The sequence below is a fragment of the Canis lupus genome, chromosome 12, assembly GCF_048164855.1.
Source record: "Canis lupus baileyi chromosome 12, mCanLup2.hap1, whole genome shotgun sequence".
Classification (NCBI taxonomy): Eukaryota; Metazoa; Chordata; class Mammalia; order Carnivora; family Canidae; genus Canis; species Canis lupus.
Genome location: NC_132849.1, coordinates 4533222 through 4550639, shown reverse-complemented (window position 1 = coordinate 4550639; position 17418 = coordinate 4533222). Strand labels below are relative to the sequence as shown.

At 44.2% G+C, this 17418-nt stretch overlaps 2 protein-coding genes and 1 long non-coding RNA gene across 19 annotated transcripts in view; 1 reads left to right on the top strand and 2 right to left on the bottom strand.

Annotated features, from left to right (window-relative positions):
- LOC140600912 (uncharacterized) overlaps positions 1–6513 on the bottom strand; it is a 30048-nt gene extending 23535 nt beyond the window's left edge. For 7 of the 13 annotated variants that reach the window (XR_012004026.1, XR_012004028.1, XR_012004027.1 and 4 more), the window contains exons 1-3: positions 6305–6512; positions 4729–4904; positions 3711–3843 (exon numbers count right to left, since the gene is read on the bottom strand). This is a non-coding gene — a long non-coding RNA (uncharacterized lncRNA). Of the gene's footprint in view, positions 1–1145; positions 1365–1386; positions 3192–3262; positions 3844–4728; positions 4905–5237; positions 5373–6304 lie in introns of those variants that run through there. The other 6 variants (XR_012004030.1, XR_012004021.1, XR_012004022.1 and 3 more) reach the window with 6 other exon arrangements.
- Positions 6514–6548: 35 nt separating this feature from the next.
- On the top strand, positions 6549–8938 carry PSMB4 (proteasome 20S subunit beta 4). The gene is made up of 7 exons (XM_072769160.1): positions 6549–6718; positions 6950–7156; positions 7438–7584; positions 7761–7842; positions 8207–8323; positions 8528–8616; positions 8818–8938. Exons 1-7 carry the CDS (start codon positions 6579–6581, stop codon positions 8828–8830), a joined length of 795 nt encoding a protein of 264 aa, XP_072625261.1. The 5' UTR covers positions 6549–6578; the 3' UTR covers positions 8831–8938.
- A 1009-nt stretch (positions 8939–9947) lies between these two features.
- The window catches only part of POGZ (pogo transposable element derived with ZNF domain), a 47819-nt gene continuing 40348 nt past the window's right edge, over positions 9948–17418 (bottom strand). For all 5 annotated transcript variants that reach the window (XM_072769154.1, XM_072769155.1, XM_072769151.1 and 2 more), the window contains 7 exons: positions 15451–15585; positions 15170–15342; positions 14873–15013; positions 14374–14430; positions 14063–14175; positions 13816–13840; positions 9948–13681 (listed from right to left, as the gene is read on the bottom strand). In XM_072769154.1, coding sequence (XP_072625255.1) covers positions 12010–13681; positions 13816–13840; positions 14063–14175; positions 14374–14430; positions 14873–15013; positions 15170–15342; positions 15451–15585 — 2316 coding nt within the window. In that variant the 3' untranslated portion in view covers positions 9948–12009. The remainder of the gene's footprint in view (positions 13682–13815; positions 13841–14062; positions 14176–14373; positions 14431–14872; positions 15014–15169; positions 15343–15450; positions 15586–17418) is intronic.

The window sequence follows — 17418 nt, the reverse complement described above, 5'->3', positions numbered from 1 at the left end:
TTTATTCATGGAACATCTGCTGAACTCTTGGAATGTACAGGAGGCTAGAGAGCCTGACTACAAGCTACTAAAAAGGCAGACTGGGCAGCCCCGGTGGCACAGCGGTTTGGCGCCGCCTGCAGCCCAGGGTGTGATCCTGGAGACCTGGGATCGAGTCCCACATCGGGCTCCCTGCATGGAGCCTGCTTCTCCCTCTGCCTGTGTCTCTGCCTCTCTCTTTCTGTGTCTCTATGAGTACATAAAATAAAATAAATCTTAAAAAAAATAAAAAAAATAAAAAGGCAGACTAAACCTCCCAGTCTAGTATCATTGGTTAGAAAACAAAGACCTGCTGAGGCAGAGGAAGGACAAGAACCTCAACTGGTCTCCTCCTCAAGATATCTGCCAGATTCTGAGCTGCATGGAGCAGAAGCCTGGAGAAATAGCTCAACCTTCTTCAGTATTTCAGGACTAAGTAGATGCATACCTGCCCAGTTTTCAATGCAAAGATTGTGAAGAACATGCCTGAATAATATAAGCAAACCAGACTGAAACAGCAACCCAACCCTGACACAGCCTAATCCCTGACTGGATTAAGGTGATCAGCCCTTCACTCTAACTGCCTGAAGGGAAAAAGGGAGAACTTTCTCTGGTAGAAAAGAACATGCTGTGGAGCCTCTAGAATTATTCATAATTTCTGAGAGACAATAAAAAAATATTCTATTTGCATAGAGAAAAGAAAATTACAAAATGAAATGAAAAAGATAACAGAAGAAAACCCACAGATGATCCAGATATTAGAGTCAGCACATAGGAATCTTGTAAAAATAAGTATGATTAACATGTTAAGAAAAAAGTGAAAATGATGGACATATAGATGAAAATATGGAGAATGTAGAGAATTGGCATCTATAAAAAAGTCAGAAGGACATTTTATTTTTTTAAAATATTTTATTTATTTATTCATGAGAGAGAGAGAGAGAGAGAGAGAGAGGCAAAGACACAGGCAGAGGGAGAAGCAGGCTCCATGCAGGGAGCCCAATGTGGGACTTGATCCTGGGACTCCAGGATCACGCCCTGAGCTGAAGGCAGCGCTAAACCACTGACCCACCCAGGCTGCCCATAGAAGGACGTTTTAGAACTGAATAAAAAGACAAAGTCTGAAATGAAGAATTCAATGTAAGAGTTTAACAGCACACAGGACACAGTAGAACATAGGATTAGAGAGTTGAGGGATCCCTGGGTGGCGCAGTGGTTTAGTGCCTGCCTTTGGCCCAGGGCGCAATCCTGGAGACCCGGGATCGAATCCCACGTCGGGCTCCTGGTGCATGGAGCCTGCTTCTCCCTCTGCCTATGTCTCTGCCTGTCTCTCTCTCTCTCTGTGACTATCATAAAAAAAAAAAAAAAGGATTAGAGAATTGGAAGACAGATCAATAGAAAATACCCAAGCTGAAGTGCAAATATCAAAAAGAATGGAAAACAAAAATTATGAAGCACGAGGACATGCTTAAGTATATACCATATTTGGAATCTAAGGAGAGAAAAGAGAATGTTGGGCAAAAGCAATATTCAAAGAGATAATGGCTTAAAATTTTCAAAAACTAATGAAAGATGTCAACCCACAGATTCAAGCTCAGCACACCCAGGAAGGATACAAATAAGTCATGCCTGAGGGGTGCCTGAGTGGCTCAATCTGTTGAGCATCTGCCTTCAGCTCAGGTCATGATCTTAGGGTCCTGGGATCAAACCCCGCACTGGACTCCCAGCTCAGTGGGAAGTCTGATTCTCCCTTTCCCACTTCCCTTTCCTGATGCTTCTGCTCACTGTCTCTCATGCTCTCTCTTTCTCAACTAAATAAATAAATACAATATTAAAAAAAATTAGAAAAAAAACATGCCTAGGTATATCCTCCTAAAACTGATGAAATCAAAGACACTTCTGAACATCTTAAAATGAGCCAGAAGGAAAAAAAAAAATACATTATCTTCAAAGAAACAACAGTATGACATACAGGTGACTTTCTAACACAAACAATAGAAGTCAGGTGACAATGAAATAACATCTTTTTTTTTAAGATTTTATTTATTTATTCATGAGAGACAGAAAAAGAGAGAGAGAGACGCAGAAACAGGCAGAGGGAGAAGCAGGGTCCGTGCAGGGAGCCCAATGTGGGACTCGATCCTGGGACTCCAGGATCATGCCCTGAGCCAGTGGCAGATGCTTAACCACTGAGCCACCCAGAGGTCCCATGAAATAACATCTTTAAAATTACAAAAAGCCCACAAAAATCAATTAACCTAGATTTCTATATGAAAGAAAAAAATACCAACACAATAAAAATTTCAAAAATATACTTTTATCAAAACATTTTAGAAAGAATAAAGTTGGGAGTCTTACACTTCCTGATTTCAAATCTTACTATAAATCTACAGTAAACAAAACAGTGTGGTATTGTCATAAAGACAGACATATAGACTAATGGGATACAGCAGAGAACCCACTGATAAACCCTCACACATACGATCAGTGAATTCCATGAAGTATCAAGGCCATGACTGAGGAAAAGACAGTCTTTCCAACAAATGACGTTGGGAAAACTGGATATCCACATGCAAAAGAATGAAGTGGGACCCTTACATTATACCATATGCAAAATTTAACTCAAAATGAATAAAAGATCTATTGGGGCACTAGGCTGGCTCAGCTGATTGAGCATGTGACTCTTGATTTTGGGGGGTGTGAGTTTGAGCCCCACATTAGTTGTAGAGATTATTAAAAATAAACTCTTTAGGGACACCTGGGTGGCTCAGCAGTTGAGTGCCTCCCTTCAGCCCAGGGCATGATCCTGGAGTCCTGGGATCGAGTTGCCCATCAGACTCCCTGCATGGAGTCTGCTTCTCCCTCTGTCTGTGTCTCTGCCTCTCTATGTCTCTATGTCTCTCATGAATAAATAAATAAAATCTTAAAAAAAAATAAAAATAATATAAAAATAAAATCTTTAAAAAATAGATAAGAAATCTCAATATGAATTAAAACTATGGGCACTTGGGTGGCTCAGTCAGTTAAGCATCCAACTCTTGATTTCGGCTCAGGTTATGATCTCAGGGTTGTGGGATGGAGTCCTGTGTCAGGCTCCGTACTCAGCAGGGAGTCTGCTTGAAATTCTCTCCCTCTCCTTGTTCCCCTTTCCCTGCTGTCTCTCTCTCCATCTCCTAAAATAAATAAATAAACATTTTAAGAAAAATATTAAAAAAAAAACAGTAGAAAGCTTCATGACATTGTATTTTTTTTTTAAGATTTTATTTATTTATTCATAGAGACACAGCTAGAGAGAGAGGCAGAGACACAGGCAGAGGGAGAAGCAGGCACCATGCAGAGAGCCCTACGTGGGACTCCCAGGTCTCCAGGATCATGCTCTGGGCTGCAGGCGGCGCTAAACCGCTGCGCCACCGGGGCTGCCCATGACATTGTATTTGGTAATATTTCCTGGATATGACATCAAAAGTATGGGCAACAAAAGATGAAATTGATAAATAGGGCTACATCAAAATTAAAAATTTCTGTGCATCAGAGGACACTTGTTGAAGGACAATCTCAGTTATTGCCTTTGTGAGACTTTTAGTTTGGTGGAAGAGAGTCTTTGGACAAATGTAACACATGCTGTAAGAGAGACACTGTAGAAATGAACTATTGAAGATGGAAAATCACAAAAATCCTCAGAGAAGACTCACAGAGTACTGCAGCCACAGACAAGCTGGATATGCTTTCTTTCTCTTCTTTCTGTTATACTCCCTGGGGCCAGGCCCTGAACAGGTCAGGAAATGATCCTTAACTCTTGGATTTGAAGGTTCAAATTCCATTGTCCTAAAAAGTAATGAAAATGTTGGTGGGGTGATGGTGGTTATTATTTTCCAATTTAGTCTAGTTTTATTTCTTTTATGAGAATTTCAGGATATCCCCTATACCCAAGGATATCCCGACATGTTTCAAAACCATCCTGGGGATTGCTGACCTAAAAACTTTAACTTTGGGGATGCCTGGGTGGCTCAGCGGTTGAGCATCTGCCTTCGGCTCAGGGCATGATCCTGGATTCCTGAGATCAAGTCCCACATCGGTCTTCCTGCATGGAGCCTGCTTCTTCCTCAGCCTGTGTCTCTGCCTCTCTGTGTGTGTGTCTCTCATGAATAAATAAGTAAAATCTTTAAAAAAACAACAACTTTAACTTTGGTGGGAGCACAATGTTAATTAAATTCAAAGTAACAGCCAACCATAGAAAATTAGGCACATTTAAAAAAGATTTTCTGGGCAGCCCAGGTGGTCCAGTGGTTTAGCGCCACCTTCCACCCAGGGCATGATCCTGGAGTCCCAGGATTGAGTCCTAGCGCAGGCTCCCTGCATGGAGCCTGCTTCTCCCTCTGCTTGTGTCCCTGCCTCTCTCTCTGTGTCTCTCATGAATAAATAAATAAAATCTTTAAAAAAATAATAAAATAAAAAAGATTTTCCAAAGGGGAACACCTGATTCTTGATTTAGCCTTGGGTCATGATCTCAGGGTTGTGAGATCAAGTCCCGTGTCTTGGCTCCATGCTGGGCATGGAACTTGCTTAAAATTTTCTCCCTCTCTCTTCTCCTCTTCCTCCCTCTCTTAATAGGATTCCCTCCCCCCAAAATTATACCAGACTGCTTTAAAAAGAGAAGAAGGAAATTTCCTAATTTCACTTGTTTCAGTTTAATTTATGCCTTATTTATACCTCAAAGCAGAAGACATGCTGGCCACCTGTTGTTGAGTATTGCATCATCAATTGTTGGTTTCAGAGCCATTCTTCACTCAGGCTGGATGATTTTAGGTCCTTTCATTTTTTCTTCATTTAGACCTGCCTGACTTCTGGAACTGGTACAGGCCCTACAAGATCCTTATTCCGGGGACCTACAAATGAGTGAGACCAAGAACCAGCAAGCCAGGTGGTCACTTCTAAACAGGGACATAGTCAGTTAATTGCTGATTAATTGATCTGATCAAATTATGAGGGCTCTGGCAGCTACAAATGATAAGGTATTTCATGTAGTTTTCAAGGAATCCCAGTAAACCACCATCCCATTAAGTGCCTACTATTTGTCCAAGTAAAACTGAGTGGCCCAAGAGTCACCTGGAATAATGGGTTTGGGGAGAGGAGGTGGCTATTTATTAGAGAGGAAAGTATATTTGTCAAGATCAAAAGGTGATACAGGGGGATCCCTGGGTGGCTCAGCGGTTTAGTACCTGCCTTTGGCCCAGGGCACGATCCTGTAGTCCCGGGATCGAGTCCCGCGTCCCGCGTGGGGCTCCAGGCATGGAGCCTGCCTCGCCCTCTGCCTGTGACTCTGCCTCTCTCTCTCTCTCTATCATAAATAAAATCTTAAAAAAAAAAAAAAGGTGATACAAAGGGTGTCAGTTGGGTGCCTCTAACACAAGATCTTGAACCTTCCTTTTTCCAGGGTTTCATGACCTAGTAAAATATTTTTTTTACATAATTAAACCTTCATGCATTGCTTTGGTTCAAATTAACTCAGAATTTTATTTCATTTTTAAGGATTTATTTATTTGAAAGAAAGAGAGAGAGAGATCACAAGCAGGGGGAAGGGTAGAGGGAGGGAGAGCAGCAGACTCCCCCTGAGAAGAGAGCTCAGAGCCCAAGCGGGACTGGGTCTCAGCACGGTGAGATGAGCCAAAATCTAGAGTCCCAGACTCAACAGACTGAGCCCCACTTAAGGAATTTTAAAAACAAAATTTGATTTGGTTTCCCACTGAGTAAAAAATTTGAATTCAAGTTGTGCGGGGAGACGTGGCAAAGTAGTGGTTTCGGATTCACCAGTCTGATTGTAGACACTGCTTCCACCTCCGGATACAGAACCACACTGGGAAGGGAACTCCTGGAATTTCGTTTCAAGCCCATGGTCCATGGAGTTTTTCCGCTGCTTGGGGGGGGGGGGGGGGGGGGGGCGGGGGCAAAAGCATTTGACTGTACGGAAACTTTCAGACATCTGTCCAATCCCATAGAGTGAGTGCTCCCCCAGGGTATGCACACCTGGATGAATCCTTTTCTTATTCTGCGCTTGAGGACTCAGATCTACCTTTACTTGCTGTGTGGCCAGGCAAGTCACTACGTCACAAGACTTACTTATAAAATGGGTCGGATAATGCCTTTTACAAGGCTGTTTTGGGGAGTACAGACGTAAGAGATCACAGCTGACTGCTAGTTTCTTGGGTGGGGGTGGGTGGGGGCTTTTGACCAAGATCCAAAGCAGAACACGAGAATTTCTGCCTCCTCAGTGTCTCGCCATACCTACCTCCCAACCAATCTCCCCTTCATTGAATTTGTGCGTTCAGAGCACTCTGATCTAGTTCAGGCTCCGATGCGACGAGGCGGTATGCCGCGACGTCAGGCAATTCCAGCTGTCTGGGGCTCTGCGGCTGCGGCGGACTTCGAGGATCGCACCGCCAGCCGTAACCTCATCAACATGGCTGCTGGGAACAGCTGGCCGGAAGAAGTTGTGGACCCCAAGGCTCACTTCCGCTTCCGTTGGCGCAAGCGCCGTCATTTCTTCAGCCACCGTGACTAAGATGGAAGCCTTTCTGGAGTCGCGGTCCAGAGTTTGGGCCGGTGGTCCCGCCCCGGGGCAGTTTTACCACATCCCGCCTAGTTCCGTCGCCTCCGTGGAGCCGGCGTTTTCTCCTTACGGGGGTCCGGTTACGCGCACGCAGTAAGTTCTTGGCGTCCGAGCTGCGCAGGAGGCGGGACGCTGAGGCCTGGTCGAGCCGGACGGTTCGGAGGCAGCCGGGGAAGGCGCCCCAAGGCCCGCGAACGGCGGGGACCACGGCGCGGAGTCCCGGAGAATGGAAGGGGAGATGGAAAATCAGACGCGGAACCACTGCGCGGAAGAGGGCTCAGGCCCTTCTCCCGTGCCTCCCCTCATCTCCCTCCCTCTGTCTAGGAACCCCATGGTGACCGGGACCTCGGTCTTGGGTGTCAAATTCGAGGGTGGAGTGGTGATTGCAGCAGACATGCTGGGCTCCTATGGCTCCTTGGCTCGTTTCCGCAACATCTCTCGCATTATGCGAGTCAACGACAGCACCATGCTGGGTGCTTCCGGAGACTATGCAGATTTCCAGTATTTGAAGCAAGTTCTCGGCCAGATGGTGTAAGTTATCTGGAGATTAGGGAGTAGATCCCAAGTGGGGAGAGGAATTCACTGTATTGTTTTTAAATATCCCCGTAGAAGTTCTGGGGTGGGGGAATTTGAGGCTGTAGCGGAGGACAGGAGAATTGCTGAGGGTGGAAGATGATAGTGTGTGCAGCACATAGTTTTTGGCGTTAGGCAGTGTAAAATGAGGAAGATTGTGGTAACTTCTTTGGGGTGAGGGTGGATGGAATTCCCGACTTCCGTTCTCTCCTTTTTTCTCATGACTTACTCCTTTTAAGGATTGATGAGGAGCTGTTGGGAGATGGACACAGCTATAGCCCTAGAGCTATTCATTCATGGCTGACCAGAGCCATGTACAGCCGTCGCTCCAAGATGAACCCCCTGTGGAACACCATGGTCATTGGAGGCTACGCTGATGGAGAGAGGTTGACTTGAAATAACTTAATTTCCCCGACTATCTAACCTCTAGTGTCTATGTAGTGTCTTGTCTCTTCTCCCTAAGAGAATGTCACTTCTCAGACCCCATGGCCCCATCCTTCTGCTAAGATACCCAAGAAAACCTAAGATGAAATTAGTTCTTTGACCTGTTGTGTCCTGTTAGCTTCCTCGGTTATGTGGACATGCTTGGTGTAGCTTATGAAGCCCCTTCGCTGGCCACTGGTTATGGTGCATACTTGGCTCAGGTACGTGCGGGAGAGGTGTGGGGGAGGCAGTGGGGGCTCGTCTCCTTGGTTCTTCTCTTAAAATTCCAATGTGAGGATAGACTAAGATCCCTCCTGCTGGCAGATAGTTTTCTTTGTAGTCTGAAAGCTGTATGTGTTGGCACTTACATTCTGTTGATAAAGTGGTGTGTCAGATTCAGTAGACATGTGCAGAGAGAAATGCCCTACAATTTACCCTTCAGGTTGGTGTTAGCACAAGTAAGCAGAATTCATTCTGGTGAGGCAGTAGGCAGAATGTCATTTTATGCTGCTTTTTACTTTGTGAATTTGGGACAGATGGGTATTCAACCCCTGGTAATCTCCCGTGTTCTTCCCATTTCCCTAGCCTCTGCTGCGAGAAGTTCTGGAGAAGCAGCCAGTCCTGAGCCAGACTGAGGCCCGAGAGCTAGTGGAACGCTGCATGCGAGTGCTTTATTATCGAGATGCCCGCTCCTATAACCGGGTGAGGAAGGACATGAATAATAGAGGATAGGACTCTTAACTAGCGAGCTGTCCAGTTTCAGTACCTGGGTCTTTGCTTTTGAAGAACAGATTGCAGAATTTCCTATTTTCAGATTAGGGGAAGATCCTCTCCTTGACCTTTGAGCAGGCCTCAGGGACTTTATGTGGGGTGGGCATGTTCATTGGGAGTTCTGCTTTCTTTCAGTTTCAAATTGCCACAGTCACCGAAAAAGGTGTTGAAATAGAGGGACCACTCTCTGCAGAGACCAACTGGGAGATTGCTCACATGATCAGGTGACTGAAATTAAAGTTACAGAAGGAAAAATAAGTGGTAGAACAGTTGGGAGGCCCCTTGGCTTGCACTAAGCTGCATTTTTCTGGAGGTCTTAAAAGGATTCTTTGGACGGAGAGGGTTTTGGTTGGAGGATAGAGTTGCTTTTGGGAATTAATTCCTCCCCCTCTGCTTCACAGTTTTTAAATGCTCTTTCTTTTTAGTGGTTTTGAATGAAATTCAGATGCATTATCCAGAATTGAAGTTGTGCCCTTCTTCTAACTTTGAACTTGGCTGGCTCAAAGGTCTACTTTTCTACTGTAAAATAAATTCTTTGAAATGCTTGCTGAGTGGTTTTATTGTCTGACTAGGTCATACCAAGAGTGCAGGTGTGAAGTACTGCCATGTGCCATCTCCCTCCCTGGTCAGATAACCCTGCTTTGGCTCTCGATTCTTCGAGCAAATACAGGATTCTCTGAATGACAGTACAGGAGGATCCACTACCATCTTCATTTGGGCCTATACTAAAATAACAGCTTTGTATAGATGCCAGGCCTAATCTTTGTGGGATAACAAAAGTACTTAACGTTTTTCTTAAACATTGCCACCCATGTGCTAGATTCTTACTGATTTTCTGGTATGTTGGCTGCAAATATTTTAGTTAAAACACCATTTCAAAGAGAGAAATGTAGCATCTAGTAAAGCTGCTCTGGGTAAAGTTATTCCCAAGCAGGACTGGCCTGACAGCTTTAATACCTCACCCATGTTACCTCCTCACCTTCAATAGAGGAAATACAAAGTAATTTCATTTAATTTAAATGTTTATTGTCCAAATCTATCAGAAGACCTCTTTAAAGTATTATGTGTTCATTTAAAAGTCCTTTTAGCCATAAATCAAATCATTTGGAGTGTTAGCCAAATTCTCCCAAAATGGTGTTAAACCTGAATTTAAAAAATGAACACCCAGGGCACTTGGGTGGCTCACTGGTTGAGCGTCTGCCTCCGGCTCAGGTTGTGATCCCTGGGTCCTGGGATCTGGTCCCATATCGAGCTCCTCGCAGGGAGCCTACTTCTCCCTCTACCTAGGTCTCTGCCTCTCTGTGTCTCCTGAATAAATCTTTTAAATAAATAAATGAACACCCTAGGTGATTCTGATGCATATCCTCTCTCGAATGCTTTGAGAAACTAGCATAGGTAGCAAACTCAAACTTGCAGAAGTTCAATGAGGTGAGAGAGTGGAGGGGGAGACTGAAATATCCCTGCATTTTATCATCCCATGTTATAACAAACTAGGAAGTCAAAGGAAACTTAGTTTTCTATTTGTCTTCCACATACTCAGTCTCAACACAGAAAGTAGTCAATAAATACTTTATTGATTAAACTGAATTATAAAAAAAACAAAACAAAAAAAATTTCCTTCTACTACTAAGCCATGCAGGCAGAATCCACAAATGTAACTTCCTGGCCAAAACCCAGCTGATCCACTGTTGGTGTTATATAGTCTTAAAAAAACTACCCATCAAGAAAGTCACAGTATGCAGAGGCCAGGAACCCAGCTCTGCTGAGGCTGGGGCTGCTGTGGAGACTACCAAAGAGAAGGTTAGGTCATTGTAGATAGTTGACCATAGTTCTTGAACTTTCTCAAAGGCAAAGGGTTGACTTCGAAGTCCATTTTAATGTCAAAATGGCATCAGGCAAAAAGCTGGGGAAGAGAAGCCCAAGAGAAGATAGATCCTCAGTTCACTTTTCAGATGCCATGGGTTCACGAAGCTGGCCAAGCTGTTTATGGGCAGGATCACTCCAGTTCACTATATTATAGTGTGCTGGGAGTTAAAAAACCAAAAAATGGAGGTGAGGAGAAACAGGCGTAACAAGTGTCACACCTGTACCACCAGGCCCATCACATCTTGAGCATGTCCCAGTCTGTGAAAGCCTACTAAAATAGGATTACCTAGAAAAAAAAAAAACCACATTGTTTATAAATCCATTTCCCCTCATTTTATTAAATGTCCCACTTATATACATTTTAAAGATGAACCATTTACAAGCCTGTGCAGGCTGCCTCCTTGGCTCCCAGGAGGGACATGTTGCTGAAAGCCTTGGGATGGAAGGTGTAGCTGTGGGAAAGCTGGCCTTGGGTTTTTGTTCCTTTTCTCTGTATGATACAGTACATTTCAGTTTATAACTGTGAGTACATACAGTTAAAAAAAAATCCCTCATGCAAATTGTAGAAACATTTTCTTTCCTTGAAGCTGGCAGTGAAAAATAAAGATTCATGTCTTTCTTTGTGCACACCCCTGTGTGTTTCTTCTTCAGGTCACATTCTTCTCTAAGCATTAAGAGGAATAAGGAAAGCCACAGAGTAAGCAGGATTTCAACAAGTGGTCTTATTTTTAAAGTTCAACACTTAACTTCTTGCACAATTAGCTCCTGGATGTAGGACATGTGATCTCTTGAACAGGCATGCTGTCCACTTAACATGATGAAGACCCATACACTGGCTTCCACCCTAACACTGTGTGATCACCTCAGTACCTCTTGCTTGCTAATGACACATGTATGATCCTTTGTCCAGAGTAATGGTGTGAGCATGGGAAAAGGGGCCAAAGATCCCAAGTGCAAAGAATACTCATTTTGTCATGTTTTTGTTGGAGGGAGGGTGGTGAGGAAAAACAAATCTAATTCATCATTCTGGATGAGAGGTGGTTTCATGCATTTTTTTAAAGCCACAATTTTATATCTCTAAGAGTTGCTGTAGAAACCAACATCTCTGGAGAGGGAAGGAAAGAAAGGAGAAGGAAGAGAGAGTTCAGTGGGATTTTTTTCCATTTTCGTTTTTATATAAAAGTGTTAAGACCACAATGAAAAAAGTTTTATCCATATATATAATAAACCAGTTTGTGAGCTACATATTTTTTTGTCTTTCCCATCTTCAGAAATGTTCTCACATTGACAATGGTTGAATAACATGCCCAAAGACACTGCCACACAGTAAAACAAAGAGAAAAACCCAGATGTACTATGATACAATTGAGGTAAAAGGGGAAACAAAAAAATTAACATTCGCCCACAAAGAATTTTTTTTCTTTTTCTTGATTTTGTCAGAAAAATACCAAACAGTGATTTAAATTAAAAAAAAAAAAAAAAAAAAGTCACTAAAACCTGTTTTTAGCAGAAGTGAACGACCAATGGGCCAGCTCCTTGGCTCAGATGGGATCACTACTGGTATTCCTAATAATCCACAAATCCACAGGGAAACAGAAGTCAACATGGGGGGTGGGGTGGGGAGTGGTGGCATAAAATTAAAAAATATAAACGAAATACCCCACCTGGCATAACCCCTTTTCCCTAAATTCCTCTACCCCCCCCTTCACACTTTCCCACCCCCACTCTGCACCCACTCATGACCCCAACACTCAAATTTCCATCAGATCTAGGTCGGCTTCTTCAAAGCCATAAAAAGACTCGGTCTCGCTTTCGCCCTCAAAGAGCTGATGAAGGCTTTCAGGCTCAATTGTCTCTTCAGGAGATGACCTGGGTCGGGGAGTGGAAGCTGAGGGTTCCTCAGACTGTTCCCCACTCAGCTTCAGTTGCTCCTCTAGGGATGCAATGAGCTCCTCCTGCATGTCAGCATTTCTTGTAGGCGAGTTAATGTTGCCATCAGGGCCAGGCAGAACGCTAGCCACGAGGAAGGACCGCTGTACCAGCTCTGGACAGTCCCCAATGACGCCCAGCACCTCAGCCAGCCAGACCAGCACCAGTTGAAGCAGGACATCGGAATCGCATGCAGTATCTGCCATTTCCCGGGCCTGCTCCTTCCACTTTTTGTGTAGGAAGTTCTTGACAGTTCGTTTGATGCATACATCTAACGGCTGGATTTTGGAGCTACAGCCTGCTGGGACCACTGCGGGCAAGGTGCTAGAGGCACTAAGCATAGCCAGCACCTCTTCCGACAAGTGAGTGCGGTGACAGTCCATCACAAGCATGCCTTTGCTACGCTGGCAAGCAGTGTGCTTCTGCCACACCCGAGCTGACCACAGCTCCATGATCTCATCATCACTGTAGCCACTCTCCTTTGCCTCTAGCAATATCGAGTCTGGCACATTAGCAGGTTGATCCATTTGTCCTCGGTAGAAAACCAGGGTGGGGAGGACAGCGCCGTCTGCCAGAATGGCCAGCACCACATCACACCAAGGTTCCCCTGTGCCCACTGTCTGCAGGGCATTCTCCTTCCGGTCATCACTGCTCAGCACCTCTGTATCTAGGAACAAGGAGATCTCATCAATGGCCACAATCATGGACAAGGGTAAGTCCTGGTTGTGAATCTGTCGTTGTACGAATTCAATGAAGAGTCCTGCATTCTCTGCCACATCCTTCGGTAGGGTATGGGCCACAGCTCGCCGGGCATGGGGAGTCAGGTGGTGCCGGAGCATGAAACGCACAGCCCACTCATATGAGATTTTAAACCCCCCCTCCAAAGAACGTCCTATTTTGGTGGCCTTCTGGAACAAGGTCTCCTCATTCACAGGTAGCTGCTGCTCTCGCTGAGTTAGCACCCACTCAGCCAGCTTCTCTTCTGCTTCTAAGCTCAGATATTTGCCCTCCAGATTCTCCCCCTGGGAGGCCTGGAAGCGCCGAAGCCAACGCCGGATCCGTCGTTGGGGATTTCGGAAGTGTTCGGCGGCCTGTTCTGTATTGCAGCACAGGGCAAACAGTACCACACGAAGCTTCTTCACAGACAGCTGCTCCTTCTTGCCAACCCCACTGCCATTACCGCCCCCTGTTGCCTGCTCAGGCTCCTGGATGACTGGGCTCCCTTCATCCTGGTCATCAACATTCAGACATTCAGCCCCCTCTGCAGCCAAGGGCAGAAGGGCTAAAGGCTGGGAGTGGGTTGGGGTTGGTGGCGGGGTTGCGGTTGACGCTGGTGACGGGAGTGCTTGGGTCATAGGAGTCGGAAGCTCTTCAGGCTCAGCTGAGGTGGCCCCCCCAGATTTCACAGTGGCAGTTTTATTAGAGGAGAAGGCAGAAGGAGGATATATATTCTTCAAGCTCCGGTCATGTACTCGGTCACGAGTATGGCCATGTCTAAAGGATTTAGCAAAGAGGAAAAGAAAGCTCAGTTAAACTAGGGAAATGAAATACTAATAGTAGCAGTGATAGTAATAAAAAGGATGAAACACATTGAAAATAGAAATTAAACCATGAAGTAAGTTTGTTACCTTGAGTGAGACATCCAAGTGAATCCTATGGGAAATGAGACAATAAAGAAATGTTAACTCAGAGAAGAAACAAGCCCCCCAGTCCTATATAAATGTCCAGTTGGAATGGTTAATCCCTTCCAATGTAGTGATGTCTATCTCAACAGTGAAGGAACTAGCGCAGGCAGAGATGCTCCTGACTCCTATGGTAAGACTTGTATCCTTATTTTTTTCTCTTGTCCCACTAACTCCCATCTCTACTACTTACCTCGTGGTAGGATGCTGCTGGATCTGTGAGAGGGGTTGAATACCAGATGCTTGGCCATGGCATCTCCCACAGAGGTAACAAAGGTACATGAAGTGCAAGCCAGCTTGATTCCACTAAGAAAAAGAATCCAAGAGTATATAAAACAAATACAACAGTCACAAGAGGGATAAGATCTGAAGCTTAACAACTTAAGAAAAAAGACTGTCCTTTCTCCTCTCTAATTAATTCACATATCCCCTGAAAGTTAATTAAAAGGATTTAATATAAGAACATTAAAAAAATCAAGAGACCATCAGTAAATTTTTCCTTACCTCACAGAATTTTTAAACAAAGCCAAATACTTAGGGCTCTTGCGTGGAACATGATTGCTGAGAAAGACAAAGAAAAAGTAGCATGAGTCAGGGGGTTCTGATCATTAAATGAGATCACCAGTCTTTGACAATATCCCAACAAAAGAGATGGCTCTTCAATCCATCCTCACCTCAACTCAAATCACTTTTCCTATCATATTAATATTCCCTTTTAGTATGCATATGAATCACCAGGAGAGTCATTAAGACACATTCAGCCTGAGTAGCCTGGGGGTGGAGAGCAGAGGCTGAAGTTCTAAGCTGGTCTTTAGGCCACACTCTAAGTAGCAAGGTCCTACAAAATTAGAACACAGGCCATCAGAGCCAAATGAACACGGGTTTGACTCTTACCCGGCTAGAAGAGATGGACAAACAGCTCTTAAGAGTTGAAGGAGGGAATGAAATGAGTTCTGGAGAATCTGTACTCTCAGACAGGATCACTGGTTTAACCATGACTTACTTGATCATGTGGTTGGCATAGGCTCGAGAGCAGCAGGTGCTATAGCGACACAGAGAGCAGTGAACATAGGTAGGGAAATGATTAGGGAAATCTGGGATTTCAAAGCTGCACTCCAGACACGTCTGCCGGCCCATGACACTCCTGTCAAGAAACAACAAAAAATTCTTGTTATTGCCCTGGGAGTGTTCAAATTGTGGGGGCTTCAGACAACAGATCCTGCTAAAGGCTACTAGATTACACTGGCTATAGGAACAGTTGTGTCCACCCAGCCCCCAACCTCCAAAAGGTGGCACTGACATTTTCCTAACAGCTCTCTTCTGAATGTTGCGCCGGACAGGGGGATAAAGGAAGACAGGCAGGGGGTCTGTTGAGGAGGTCAGTGGTGCTGCCTCCTGCAAGGTGCTGGGAGATGCATCATTGGAGGAAACAGGAACAGTTCGTGGCTGCCCTCGGGAAGCCCGGATTGTCACCTGCGAGCCAAGGGAAGGAACAATTTAGACACTACCCATTGTAAATCTCAGAGTACTGATATTCCTCCCCTCTTGGATTTATGAAAGAAATGTTGACAAGCCCTTCACCTTAGTGCCTGGTTTCAAACCTTCCAGCTGCTTGGGTTTACGGAAGGTTTTGTGGTGCTGAAGCTTGTGTTCAATTTTGTCCTTGGCAAAGAGAAACTGCAGCCGGCATTTGTTGCAGTGATAAACATTCCTCTTCTGAGGAGGGAAAAAGAAAGAGAATCCCTTAAAGGTTCCCAATGTATTTTTGTCCCTGATGAGATGGTAGATTAATGCTAACAATCACTCTTCCCCACCTTTCTATGGATAACTGAACAAGGAAGAAAAAAATACACAACACGACACCAAAACCTACCATTGAGAATCATCACCTCCCATGGTCCCAAAGAAAGGCAGACTCAGCCAGAATGACTAGGTCCTCCAACCATCTCTTCCTGACTTGGTTTAACAATGTGGATTAGTGGCTTCAACTTTATTTAGCCCTACTTTGTCTTTACAATGCAGACAGTGCTACCTACTTCTGGAGATTCTTTTCTCTTATTTTTTTTTTGAACACAGTAAAATGTATTATGTGATTTTTAAAAAATCATACTTTTTATTCCATACTCCTTCATGTTTTAAGTTTGCCTTCAATTCCAACCCTCCATCCCTTTGCACAGAAACAACTTGTTACCAGTTTCTTGGGTATTTTTTCATGGACAATCTATGCGCATAACCATATAACACACACACACAGACACATCTCAAATCACCACCTCCTTGTTTGCCCTTTCTTTTTTTTCTCAACACGAATGACGGTATTTTTCTATCCCTTGCTATCTTTCCATTTAACACATCAATATATATGTAGATATGCACTTGTCCTTGTGAGACACATCTGAAGATTCCGACTGCCTACTACTGAAGTCCTTCAGAAACAGGAACCAGGCCTATGGTTTTCTTCCCAGGATATCAAGGCCCCATTACCTGAGTACAAGGGACAATTTCCATGCTGCTCTTTGGAAATACACATGTGGGGGATTATAGGCAGTCACCTCTGTGCAAATGAGTGTGTGAGCCCAAAGAGGGAGCTCACATATGAGAGTGCAGACATGGGCAAGTATCAAACACAGGTGTACCCAGCTGGTTCTCCATTTTGTGCCTTCCCTAAGTACCTTCACTCTCCACCTCTAGTGGCTCCTTTCTTGAAGGAATTTAAAACAAGACTCTATTTATTCCACTTTAAAAACAAAACACAAAAGCAACAACAAATTCTCTGATACCTCTTCCTCTGGATCTGCTATCCTCAGTCTTCCCCTTCTGAAACTTTTAAAAATAAGTTGTCCCCATTTTCTCACCTCTTCATTCATCCTGCTGAAATCTGACACTCACTCTGCTAACCAACCACATGGTTCCATCAATGCTGCTAAAGGCTGGCCTCTAAGTTTCTATGTTGCTGACATCTTCCTGCAACATTCTGATCACACCCTTTTCTTCAAAACTTTCCTCCCCTCAGCTTCCTTGACATCAAGTCTCTTCTGCTTTTCCTCCTAGGTCTACTATGGCTTTGTAGAGAGAGTCTTCAGAGGTTCATCTTATTCTCAATTGGGGGTGAGGGAACATGGCAACTTCTATGTTTAAAATCACTTGATTCATTTAATAATGATTCCTAAGTATGTATTCCACAACCCAGGCTTTTCTCCTAGGTTTCAGACCTATATATCCAACTATTTGTTTAGTAGACAACTACAGCTGCTGTCCACAGACATTGCTAACTCAGAATATCCAAACGCATAATCCCTACTTCCGCTGTCAACCTTAGCTTCTACAGTGTTTCTATCAGTACATAGTCTTACCATTCATTTTTTCCCAGAACAGAATTTTAAGCACTATTCCTAATTCCTTCCTCACTACCTTCACTGAATCCTTCACTAAATCATAAATACCACTTACTTTCTCAATATCTCTCAACTCTATCTTCTTCATTTCAAAGCCAATAGCTACTACTGTCCCTCACCTAAACCAAAAGAGCCTTTGGCGTGTCCCCCTAAC

Excerpts from the sequence above, each read along its gene's own strand:
- PSMB4 (XM_072769160.1), top strand. The coding sequence starts at position 6,579 with ATGGAAGCCTTTCTGGAGTCGCGGTCCAGAGTTTGGGCCGGTGGTCCC. Across the intron at positions 7,585-7,760 it reads GGCTACGCTGATGGAGAGAG|CTTCCTCGGTTATGTGGACA; the intron begins GTTGACTTGAAA and ends GTGTCCTGTTAG. Across the intron at positions 8,324-8,527 it reads ATGCCCGCTCCTATAACCGG|TTTCAAATTGCCACAGTCAC; the intron begins GTGAGGAAGGAC and ends GCTTTCTTTCAG.